General features: G+C 41.5%; 1 protein-coding gene across 1 annotated transcript in view; it reads right to left on the bottom strand.

Moving 5' to 3' along the window:
• NCOR2 (nuclear receptor corepressor 2) overlaps positions 1-12480 on the bottom strand; it is a 450727-nt gene that overhangs the window by 15114 nt on the left and 423133 nt on the right. Inside the window, 7 exon segments of the mRNA XM_040416221.1 lie at positions 517-666; positions 960-1144; positions 2316-2446; positions 5802-5945; positions 8904-9421; positions 9534-9702; positions 9824-9934. Coding sequence (XP_040272155.1) covers positions 517-666; positions 960-1144; positions 2316-2446; positions 5802-5945; positions 8904-9421; positions 9534-9702; positions 9824-9934 — 1408 coding nt within the window.

Genomic DNA, 12480 nt, shown 5'->3' on the forward strand with positions numbered 1-12480 from the left:
TAATTTTTTAAATGGTGGAGTAAGCCTTTTTCCTCAATACTACGGTTTCTTCAGTAAATCTTCACACACTAGTTTCCCCCCTCCTTAGTTTATATACATAGTGACTTGGGAAGAACTCGTCTGTGTAATTATTACATACATCTACGATGCACTTCTCTGGCTGGCTTTCAGTGCACTAATTCAGTAAACTTGTGACTTTTGGATTTGATAAAGGGGCAAAAAGTTTCTAGTAGAAAAAAAATACCAGACCCAACATTTTTTTGGTCAGAATTTGTCCATGGGATTGTGAAAATAAAACGGCTAATATACTAGCGAAGTGCAGTCCCGATAATTGCAAATAAGGCTGTTGAAGTGGACATTATTATAGTTAGTTGGACATCAGCAGTCCATCTCCTGCTCTACAACCTACTAGCAGCGGACGTTCTCATCAAAAAGCAGTTGGAAAAGCAATCTGAAGGGAAAGTATGACTGGATACTGATGGAAAAGTAGGCTGGCATGCTTTGAGGGTGTATTACCTTGGTTCTGTTTGTTCTCCCTCTCTATATAAAGTGGTATATGTGGAACTTCTAGAATACTCTTGTTGTCCCATGCCCTCTGGTGGAGAAATAGGGTCGATACCATCTTCTGAGCCACTCAGCGTAGATGCTTTGTTTTGATCTGGTGATCTATGGATCAATGAAGCTCAGGTTCATCTACTGTACATATGAGTTTAGAAGTTTGAACTAAACTTCGTAGGATCTAGTTTAGAGTTTTCATGGGAAATACTACAGTTCTGTCAAAACAGTCTTAGAAGTCAATATGGATGTCATGGACAACCTGCATTACTGATTTAAATAACATTGGTAGACATTTCTAAGGATATGTCATCATCACTCGATCCACGATACAGACCCTTTCAGTCTGGAGAATATTTCACAGTGTTTAATCTGCTGGTCTCTGCAGATCAAACGACACAAACCTTTTCTCTGCATTGTTCCCAGGAGATATCCTTGCTGCCTGACTGTGTTCCTGCTGCTGATGGACGGTATCGCTGGGGTTCTGCCTTAGATCTAATACTGGACATCCAGCATAATAAATCTGTGGTGGAATTTGAGAGTGCAGCTGCTGTGGATGGTTCCGTGTATAGTCCTGTGTAATAACCTCCTGAAATGAGAATCAACATGCCACAGCTGAAAATGGCTTTTTGTGACAAATTAGAAAGCGCCTGTCACCATGAAATGCAGTGCAATCTGCCAGCAGTATGTTATACAGAAAACTTGACAATTATACCTTTAAAAGGGTTATCTGAGCATTCAGTATTGATGACCCATCCGCAGGACAGGTTATCAATTCTGATTGGTGGTGGTGTGACTACTAGCACCACGGCCGATAAGCTGTTTGAAGAGGCTGCACAGCTCTGTCTACTATCCAAGCACAACACCATCGATTGAATAAGACTAAGCTGCACCTAGGCCTTGTGACCGATAAATGTGACGTCGTTACTCATTAGCCTACAAAGAGGCCACAGCTCTCAAGGAGCACTACAGTCTCTACAGTGGATAGGCATGGGTGGGGTCCTCTTATCTGTGACCGACAGCATACCTCCCTCTCCATAACATGTTGCCTGCAGATTGCACTGCACTCCATGGTAATAGGTTCGTTTGTCTAATGTTGTTCATTAATTTCTAGACCTCTCAGACTTGCAGGACGCGCATTGGTAATTACACTTACTGGGTCCCGGCTCCTACGCTGCAGGGATTCACTGCTGGTCTCAGGGGTCCTTCCTGTTTGACACCTCTGCAGCCAATTGCTGGACGCAGCAGTGACCTGCTCCCCTTGCACCACAAGAGCATATGTCATGAAGCAAGGGGGCAGGTCACCGCTGCAGCCTGTGATTGGCCTGCAGTGATGTCAAAACAGGAAGTTTACATGGAGGCACCCAAGCCAAGTACCAGAGGCCTGGGAGCGAAGGAGCCGAGACCCAGAGCCAGGGATCGTGTAAGTATGCTATCACCAACATGAGTCCTGCCAGTCTGGAAATTAGTCCACAACATCTTCAATCACACATTCAATCCAAATAGTATGAAGGCATCCAACATAGTGCCCAATTTTTTCAGTTCTTGAATAGGATCCAGTACAGGTCAGTTCAGTATAATGGAATATTAAAGCAATTGCCTTTACATAACATACTAGAACTCATATACTATACTAGTATCCTGTGACATATAACACAGGTATGATGCTATTGCTGAGCAGTAAGTTTACTTTCAATCAATGGCTTTTCTACTTAGATCCATAGATGGCACAACAAATAATAAAACTAATAGACACGCACACTGATATGCTGAGCCAAAGTGACCACACGTTGACTTTTCTGGTGTGACGAAGCCTGTGAAGTATGACATGGGGATTGCTGACCATCTGTTTTCTGTCGTAGATGCCCTTCGGATACATGTTTTGTAGATACTAAATAGAGCAAAACAAGGAACATTATTATGTATATCACCAAATAAAATAAAAAAAACATACCTATATATTAAAGTATGACAAAATGCTCTCTTCTGCATATGTAGGTTTTAGACCTTCCATGTTTCGCATATAAAATATATTGACTAGTCTTGCTTAAAAAGCAATTTTCAATTATTTTTTTTTTACAAAAGGAGGATGTTTTAGTTGATTTTTTAAATTGTTGAGACATCAGAGTGCAGGAACAAGCCTGGAATTCATTTATATTTACTTTCAGTAGAAATGCCTAAAGAACGTCTGAATTAGATTTAACTAGATTTTACAGCCCCAACTGACTGTAAATAATTATAACCGTTCAATCCAAATGTTGTTGGTCGGACTTTCCCTAAGAGTATACCAAGGCCATGTTTGCATTTAAACATGGTGGTGTGTGTATATACACTCACCTAAAGAATTATTAGGAACACCTGTTCTATTTCTCATTAATGCAATTATCTAGTCAACCAATCACATGGCAGTTGCTTCAATGCATTTAGGGTTGTGGTCCTGGTCAAGACAATCTCCTGAACTCCAAACTGAATGTCAGAATGGGAAAGAAAGGTGATTTAAGCAATTTTGAGCGTGGCATGGTTGTTGGTGCCAGGCGGGCCGGTCTGAGTATTTCACAATCTGCTCAGTTACTGGGATTTTCACGCACAACCATTTCTAGGGTTTACAAAGAATGGTGTGAAAAGGGAAAAAACATCCAGTATGCGGCAGTCCTGTGGGCAAAAATGCCTTGTGGATGCAAGAGGTCAGAGGAGAATGGGCCGACTGATTCAAGCTGATAGAAGAGCAACGTTGACTGAACCACTCGTTACAACCGAGGTATGCAGCAAAGCATTTGTGAAGCCACAACACGCACAACCTTGAGGCGGATGGGCTACAACAGCAGAAGACCCCACCGGGTACCACTCATCTCCACTACAAATAGGAAAAGAGGCTACAATTTGCACGAGCTCACCAAAATTGGACTGTTGAAGACTGGAAAAATGTTGCCTGGTCTGACGAGTCTCGATTTCTGTTGAGACATTCAAATGGTAGAGTCCGAATTTGGCGTAAACAGAATGAGAACATGTATCCATCCTCTGATGGCTACTTCCAGCAGGATAATGCACCATGTCACAAAGCTCGAATCATTTCAAATTGGTTTCTTGAACATGACAATGAGTTCACTGTACTAAAATGGCCCCCACAGTCACCAGATCTCAACCCAATAGAGCATCTTTGGGATGTGGTGGAACGGGAGCTTTGTGCCCTGGATGTGCATCCCTCAAATCTCAATATGGGCCAACATTTCTAAAGAATGCTATCAGCACCTTGTTGAATCAATGCCACGTAGAATTAAGGCAGTTCTGTATATATATATATATATATATATATATATATATATATATATATATATAGTAAAAAACCACTGGCAGCACCACCCTGAGAAGTATGGAAAAATAGACGGGTGCAATGTCCAAGTACGGTAAAAGGTGCTTACCCACTTATAGAAGACAAAAATGGGACTGCACTCCAAGCGACTCTTCAGAAAATGTGTTTTATTCACCCATTTGGTGGCAAAAGCGACGTTTCGGCTCAAGCATGAGCCTTTCTCAAGCATTGGTGAACAGTAAATAGCAGGTATATAAAGGTGTGTCAAATACATACAATCAAACAACATAATTGATGCATTAAAAGTAATTACTTTTAATGCATCAATTATGTTGTTTGATTGTATGTATTTGACACACCTTTATATACCTGCTATTTACTGTTCACCAATGCTTGAGAAAGCTCATGCTTGAGCCGAAACGTCGCTTTTGCCACCAAATGGGTGAATAAAACACATTTTCTGAAGAGTCGCTTGGAGTGCAGTCCGATTTTTGTCTTCTATATATATATACACACACATACAGACCATATATTAATTATAATGATGGATTTGTTCATCCAGTATGTGATATGCAAAATAAAGCTTAAATAGTACCTGAGTTTTCAAAAAAGTTTGCATAATGACTGTGCTTCTTTGTACAATCATAACTGTGTAGGAACAGGTCTTTTTTGGACTTCCCTAATGTCTGTGTCAGCCATATTATTCACTGTTCCAGCTGCACAGCTAGATGCATTTCACTCAGAAGCCGGGAGCAGATCCCTTCTTTGGAATCTGCCAGCACTGTACTGCTGTGACATCCTTTCCCTTACTTCTCACTATGCTTGTTTTCAGCTACAGAGCTCAAAGAACAGATAAGAAGGGGCCAAATCACACTTACAGGAGATTCCTATAAACTTCAAAAGTTCTGTAGAAAAAGTTCTTCTATAAGGCTCAGGATCTCTGCGAGCTCTGACATACCCCTATTTTCTGTTACCAGGGATGGATCTTGCCTGACAACAGACAGTGGACTGCAAATTAGGTGGAAGAAGACCCCTAGTGGCCGTGACTTGACAGCTTTTTTTCAGGTGGATGCAGACATATTTTTTTAAATGAAGTGATTTAGAAATGTGCTAGTTATACTATTCTCTATTAAATGAAAGTGTGAAAGTACAGTGACTCTACACACAGTACAGTGAAATTGCCAATGGTTAATAAAAGGGTTTGTCGGCAGTACATAACAGTATGCTTTATAACTCCCTGCCTGCCACCATTCTCTTAAAATAAAGACTTTTCAAATATGCTAATGAGCCTCTAGGTGCTACTAGGGCGTTGCTGCAGCACCTAGAGGCTCGGTCTACTCACCCTTTGGCATGCCCAGGTCCAGTTGATTGACTGGCGAGGTCTCCTCTTTGTCCAGTAAATCCTCAGCTGTCCCGTTTAGTATTCGGCGCCGAATACTAAATGGGAAGGCGCAGGATTTACTGGACGAAGAGGAGAACTCGCCAGTCAATCAACTGGACCTGGGCGTGCCAAAGGGTGCATAGACCGAGCCTCTAGGTGCTGATGCAACGCCCTAATAGCACCTAGAGGCTCATTAGCATATTTTAAAAGTCTTTATTTTAAGAGAACGGCGGCAGGCAGAGACTTATAAAGCATACTGTTATGTACTGCTGACATTAGCACATCGCTAATCTCACTCAGCTACATAACGTTATTTCTCATGACAGAAACCCTTTAAGAGCTGTGTCTGATATTCAAGTTTATTCCCATCCCCGTCAATGGTGATCAGCTGTAATATCAGATGCAGCCAACAGACAGGAGTGTTGCAGTTTCTTAAAAAAAACAAAAAAACGATTACTGCCATAGGCCTTGCTACATTTGTTTCTAATTCTAAGCCCTTTGAAGAGATCTTATATGGAACTATTTAACATCTGGTGAGGAAAAGCTTGCAATCACCTTGTTTGTGTCTTGAGTCATGCTCCAGACGGGCATTTTCGGAGTCTTGCATGGCAACTCGAACCTGCTTCTCATGAGAAAGGCGTGATGAACTCAGAGGGCTAACTGCATCGCGTCTGTCAGGGCTGTACCCAGTGGGAAATCCTAATCAGATGTACAGATATTAGCATTTTCAATCCAACGCTTTAATATCAGGAAAAACAATGCAACTGTGCAAAATGTTCTCACTTTGATGGTGAGATTTTTTAAAGAAATCAGCAGTATTAGAAAATGTACAGTTAAAGACCATGGAAAAAAAAAACATCTCATTTGGCAGACCCTTATTCAGATTTTATGTCACAGGGATGGAATATAAAGTAGGGATGAGACCGATAATAAAGTCGTCTATTCACTCAGATAGAAATCACTAGGGAAGGAATTACCACATGTCCAGGATTACTCAATAGCCAGCCAGGTAACAGTAGAACATCTACCATTCCCATACATTGCCTGGAAATATACTTGGCCTTGGCTACTGAATAGTTTTACTCTCTGGTCTAGACAATGCTGAATGTTTACAGAGATGCAATATTTCCCACTAAATCACAAAAAGGAATATATTTTGTACTGCTCCCCAATTAGCTGTCTTTCTACAGCTACATGACTCTTGAGTTTTGGCTGCTCAAATGAGGCCTAAGATTCAAAACTATGGGCCTAATGTATCAAAACTGCCTTTAAGAGTGCCTTGTTTTCCATAGCATTCACAGTTATCGTGCTTAGGTTTTCCTTAAAATTTGGAAATCGAAAGCTGAGCTCTAGTTGTTACAAGCAACAATGTCACTTTTCACCCAAACTGTCAACTGTTGGATTAACTATTTACAATTTTATTAGAAACTGTTTAAAGGGTCTGCCAATATGTCCCACTGAAAGTCACTAGGAACATGGGCCATCAATGGTTACTCTTGGAATATAATTTTTGGAAATATACACAACCAAAAAATACTATTCTAACTTACAAGACTTTGTGTTCGGTGGTTCCGGCAATACACACAAAAAGTGTACATTTTGCACAGTTGTTTGAATCCACAACCCAGACTAAAAAATATCAGAACCACATAGCAAGCAATGTAGAGGTCTGCTTGGCATAACTAGAAGCTGTTGAGTAGAGCTGAAAATGTCACAGTGAGGACACGCCACCAAGCCAAGCCATCTCGGGATGACCACAATCTGCCGGCAGTCCGACCCATGTTCTGCATAAACAGGAGAGGACCTAATCCTGCAAAGGTGATAGAATCCCTAAATATTGCAGCTTCGCCTGGGATCTTCAGGTCACAGGAGATGCTGCACTTTAGTTGAACTTTGTGGTTTGTTAATCAAGCAGCTGGTCCATCTTATTGGGTAGAAGTAAAATAGCACCATACATGCAGTTCACATATTGTTCTATGGGAAAACAAGTTAGCTGCTGAATTACAGAAAAGGAACCACAATGTACGTACGTCACATTTTTATTATTGACTCCATGTATTATCTGAGTGGTACCAGTGCAGCAGCTACTGAAGAATGCTCTCTAGCCTCCGACTATAGGTGGCCATACACCTTCAATAGCAGCTGGCTGATTTCTCATTTAGCCGACAGCTATTCCGCCATACAGAAGCACACTCAGTTTAGGGGAGTGTGCATATGCTCTAAATTTGGAGGGGCAAGTAAGCCACTGGTAGGCACCTCCAGCGGCGGGTTCTCTCTGGTAAATTCCTTCAGCATGCCTAATGCTTCTTGCCCCTGACATCATCGGTACTCAGTAGATCGCCATACACATTACAGTAGGCGGGATGGACTGACTTCGCCTTTATGTTTATGGACACTTTTAGACAGATAATGCACAATAAATGTGCAATTCTATATTTTGTTACTGTCAATATAAAAATATTGCTGGTAGTTTTATCTGTTGTGGGCTGTGTGAATTATTAAGAATATGCATAGTATAGATAGATTAAATATCCAAAGAAAGAGAAAAACATGGATTGCACATCCACATGCTATGCACTGATCGTTAACTACTTCTCAGCATAATAAATAGTATACAGCCCCTGATACATGTACTTTACATGAGGCATTGGCATACGTTTTGATCAAAATGCTTAAGCCCACTCATCACATCAAGGTTGCCTCCTCGAGTAGGACCTACTCTAATTTGGTGGAGCACCACGCAGCAACCACCGATGCTGCAGCACTATACCAGCACACGGTGGGACCTTGCAGTCAAACAGCACCTCTGCTGCCAAATAAATCCACCCTAGCACTGGTTCCTACCAACCTGCCAGCACAGCACCAATGGCAACCACGCAGTACTGCTCCATGTAAATTTCTCTATAATTCAGTAAAAACATGCAGCTTCAGATTAATACAATGTAGTCTGTCATGAAATGTTTGCTCCTGACTTAAGGCAGCTTTCACATCTGCATTGGGGGCTCCGTTTGGGGCCTCCATTAAATAAATCGTCAAAAATAGGGCATGCAGGACTTTTCTTTGCTAAAAAAATAGTGCATGCAGTTCTCCAAAACTGATCCCATTTTAGTCCAGCACTTATTTTTATTCTTCAGTTCCTATAACGAAGCAGAATAACGGAAATAGCGGTGATGTGAAAGCAGCCTAAAAGATGATGCTTCTATCAGATCTTACTATGCCAAGTAACACCATGGTAGAATTTTTTTTAAATGATGTGCAAAATTATTTTTGTATCATGCACCAAAGTTCAGAACTACAATTAACACACAAATGAATCCAAGACAAGTTGGACCGCATTTCATTGCAGGGAGGATTGTTTTAGCTTATGCTTCAAGCCCCTCAAATAAAAAATTTAACAAAGCAAGCCAAGCACAAACTGGACCAATAAAATAAAAAAAATATTCCTAGCAAAAATATATATCTTATTAGAAAATTTTAAATTAATGGAAAAATATTGAGACAAATGATTTGTGAAGTGAAACAGAAACAAAAAACTGGGAAGCTGAAAAAGCCAATCACCAAAACGTGCATTAAAACAAAATGGAAAAAATTATATATATAATTTATATATATAAATGAGCTACAAAGCTTTGAACTACCTGCTCCCGTAAGTCTTACCATCACTACTGGCGTTGATATTTAGCGAGGCTCTTTCTCGCTTCCCGTTATCACAAGAAATTTGACGCATGATAATGGCGTCTATGAAGTTGGCCGCGGTCATGGTGGTCTTACCGAGTGATCGGAGCTCCTGTTCCTGCATGGAAAAGGGTTTATTTGGGGTCTTGTCTCTATTGTGCTGCTCACTGGCTGGCACTGCACTCTGGTCCAGGGGCTGGTGAGGTTGGCTTTTCCCCTGTCCGTTGTTATACTGATGAACTGAATTGGCCACAGCTGAAGGATGAGGCCTGGACTCAATGTTCTTAATGGGTGACATCTGTTCAAGGGCTGCTGACGGCAGCTTGGAGTTGTATATGTTTTCAGTCCTTGAACGTTCAAGTTTGGCTTCTCGTGACCTTGCAATATCCTTCTGTACCAAGGTATTTTCAGCAGAGTGAAAGCTTTCTCGTTCATTTGCTGAGCGGTGAGAGGATGTGGACAACTGCGAGGACCGGATGGGTGAAGAGTTGGAGGACGTTCTATTCAGCAAAAAAAATAAAAAATAAATGAAAATAAAAAGTAATCATTAAAACAAAAAATAAAAAAAGTCATAAATTTTGATAATTTATATAAATAGATAAACATATTTACCGCAATACAGAAGGGGTGCCACTCTCAGAGCTCGTCATGTGGTTTTTCATGCCAGTGTTTTGAAGAACACTGGGGCGTTGCTGAACATTCTCATGTGTTCGTGGCGATACTGGGGAATGTTGGTGGCCGTGATTCTGAGCTGACAAGCGTCCACTACTTTGCTCTGTTCCTGCAACAGAAAAATCTGTAGCACTGCATAGCACTAGAAACTCTGTGGTCAGGAGGCCAGTTCACACAGTGAACAAGTCCCCCTTAGAAACCATAAAAGGATTATATATAATACTCCTTACCTGGTCTCCATATAGGAGCGTGCTCCACTGTTGTTGTAAGCACTGATTTCTCCCTATCTCTTTCTCGCTCTGAGGCTGATGAGGTCTGCTTGGTCATGTGTGTGGTTGTTGCTGTAACAGATATATATACAGTAGGTGAGACTTACATATGCAATAAGAATTATATTACTACACATCCATTAAAGGACATCTCCTATTATGCTTTAATATATGCAAATGAGCTTCTAGGAGCCACAGGGGGGGGGGGGGGGGGTTGCCATTACACCTAGAGGTTCTGCTCTCTCTGCAACTGCTTGCCCTCTGCATTTTGATTGACAGGACCAGGTAGTGAACTCATTATTACACCTGGCCCTATCAAAGTGGAGAGGGTGCAGCAGCTGCAGAGAGAACAAGTCCTTTAGGTGTAACAGCAACGCCCCCGTTGCTCCTAGAGGCTCATTTACATATATTAAAGCATAATTTTTCTCAGCAATGCAGGCACATATGAACATGGGATCAACACAGAGGCCTTCAGCTGCCAAGCACACATACAACAGGTCAGTTTCATAGGTACAAATCTGCTGACAAATACCCTTTAAATATTGAATATATGCAGAAACATGGCTTTATTAAACTATTCCAGAAACAGCACCATGCCTGTCCACGGATTACATTTGTTTGTTTAAATTCTCTTTATTGGTTTCAAAAACATGTTACATACATACAGGGTTTCTGACTGTAACAGTTGCCAATAAAAAATATGTTCGAGAGGATATAGTTGTTGCACATAAATGAGAATGAATCACGAGTTACATGAGGAGAGAGTATACACAGCCTGTACAATACTAGCTAAAAGTTGCTACTTGACCAAAGTCTCCCAGGGATCGACCGATTCATACATACCACAAATTTATAGACTCACAAGGGAAACAGAAACATGAGAATAGCGAGGGGGAGGGGGGTCAATAACCCATTACTATTATGAGAGGTACTCATGTACCCACGATCCGCGCCAACAACCTCCCTCGTCTAAAGAGGTGTGGTGTTAGCAATGAACAGGGAAATATAGTAAGCGACAGGTTCCAGATACCTGAGTTTAGTCCTCAAAGCATACCTCTCCATGGGCTCCATATTTTCAGGAACCTGCTATGGGATCTCTGTCTTGCTAATAAGATCCTTGGTCTACACCATTCATCAAATGTTGGAGGGCTCGAATTTAGCCAATGCAGTGGGATTAATGCTATCGATGCAGCTAGATGTGTAATTAGGTTTGTCTTGGATGGGCGGTAGGTAGTGCTTGATTTAGCTAAAAAGATCATTTCTGGCAATATGCGGAAGGATGTTTTGGAGATGACCTGGATAGCTGACTCAATTCGTTTCCAAAATGTATGTATGGCTTCCCAGTCCCACCAGATGTGCAAGTAAGATCCACTTGACCCCTGACACCTCCAACATCTGTCCGAATCAGAGACATTACGTTGAAAAAGAAATTCAGGTGTTTTATACCACCTACACAATAATTTATAATGGCTTTCCTGAAGGCGCACACATCGTGAGAAGCCTTGCGAGTGCTGCAAAACAAATCTTGTCTCTGAGTCAGAGAGATTGATTCCCAGCTCCTTTTCCCAGGAACTCAGAAAAACCGGTTTGGATTAGATATTCTGCAAAATAAAATGTTGGTATAAATAAGAAATTTTCCTGGATTTGGGAAGATCTGACAACATCAATTGTTCAAAAGCTGTAAGGGCCCTCTCCGGAGCTGCCGCTGCCAGGGATTTTGAACATATACATTGAGCATAATAGAAGTTACTCCCGGGATATCTGTTGGAAGAAATGTACCGAAAGTGTCAATTTCGGGAATGGCCTTGTCTTTGAGTGCCTCCCTCAGTTTCCATTGTGTCCAAAAACGCCATACGTCATCCTTGGCTGCCCCCCGGGGAGGCAATCAAGACAAGCAGGAGGGACATTGGTATAAATGGGGATGGCCGAGGGGCAAGGGAGTGTGCCAAGTTCCTGCACACTTCCATCGGACCCGTTAACATGGGATTACTCTTTGCATCCGGTCTAGGCCTAGAGCGTGGGACCCACAAATTTCCCAGATTAGTATATTTGTTCCACGAGGAGGATATTGCAAAAGGGTCTTCATCCCCTATTGGGAACAATATCTGCAACCATCTATTTAACTGAACTGCTTTGTAATATGAGTGTACATGAGGTAGACCCAAGCCTCCCACCTCTCTCCTCCTGACCATCAAGGAGTGAGCTAGTCGTGATCTCTTATGTTTCCAAAGGAACTTAGAGAAGAGGCTTCTGATGGATGTAAAGAAGGCGGAAGGAAGGTGGATAGGCACCATCTGTAATATATACAACACTTTTGGCATTATATATGTTTTTAGTAGGTTTTCTACCAAGCCAAGAGATCCACAATTTGTCATAGGATTTTAGTAAGTTTGTAACCTCCACTAGTAATGTCGAATAGTTCAGATGATAAAGGCCTGAGAAGATAGACGTACTCCTAAATCGGTGATTGATGACGTGGCCCAAGCAAAGTTTGTGCTTGATTTCAAACCCTTCACCACTGCTTGCGGGGCCATTATATTGAGTACCTCCGACTTGGTAGAGTTAGAAATAATTCTATATTCCCTCAATAATTGTGCAATCTCTGGAAGACACTGCTG

Source organism: Bufo bufo, chromosome 2 (genome assembly GCF_905171765.1).
Source record: "Bufo bufo chromosome 2, aBufBuf1.1, whole genome shotgun sequence".
NCBI classification, from domain to species: Eukaryota; Metazoa; Chordata; class Amphibia; order Anura; family Bufonidae; genus Bufo; species Bufo bufo.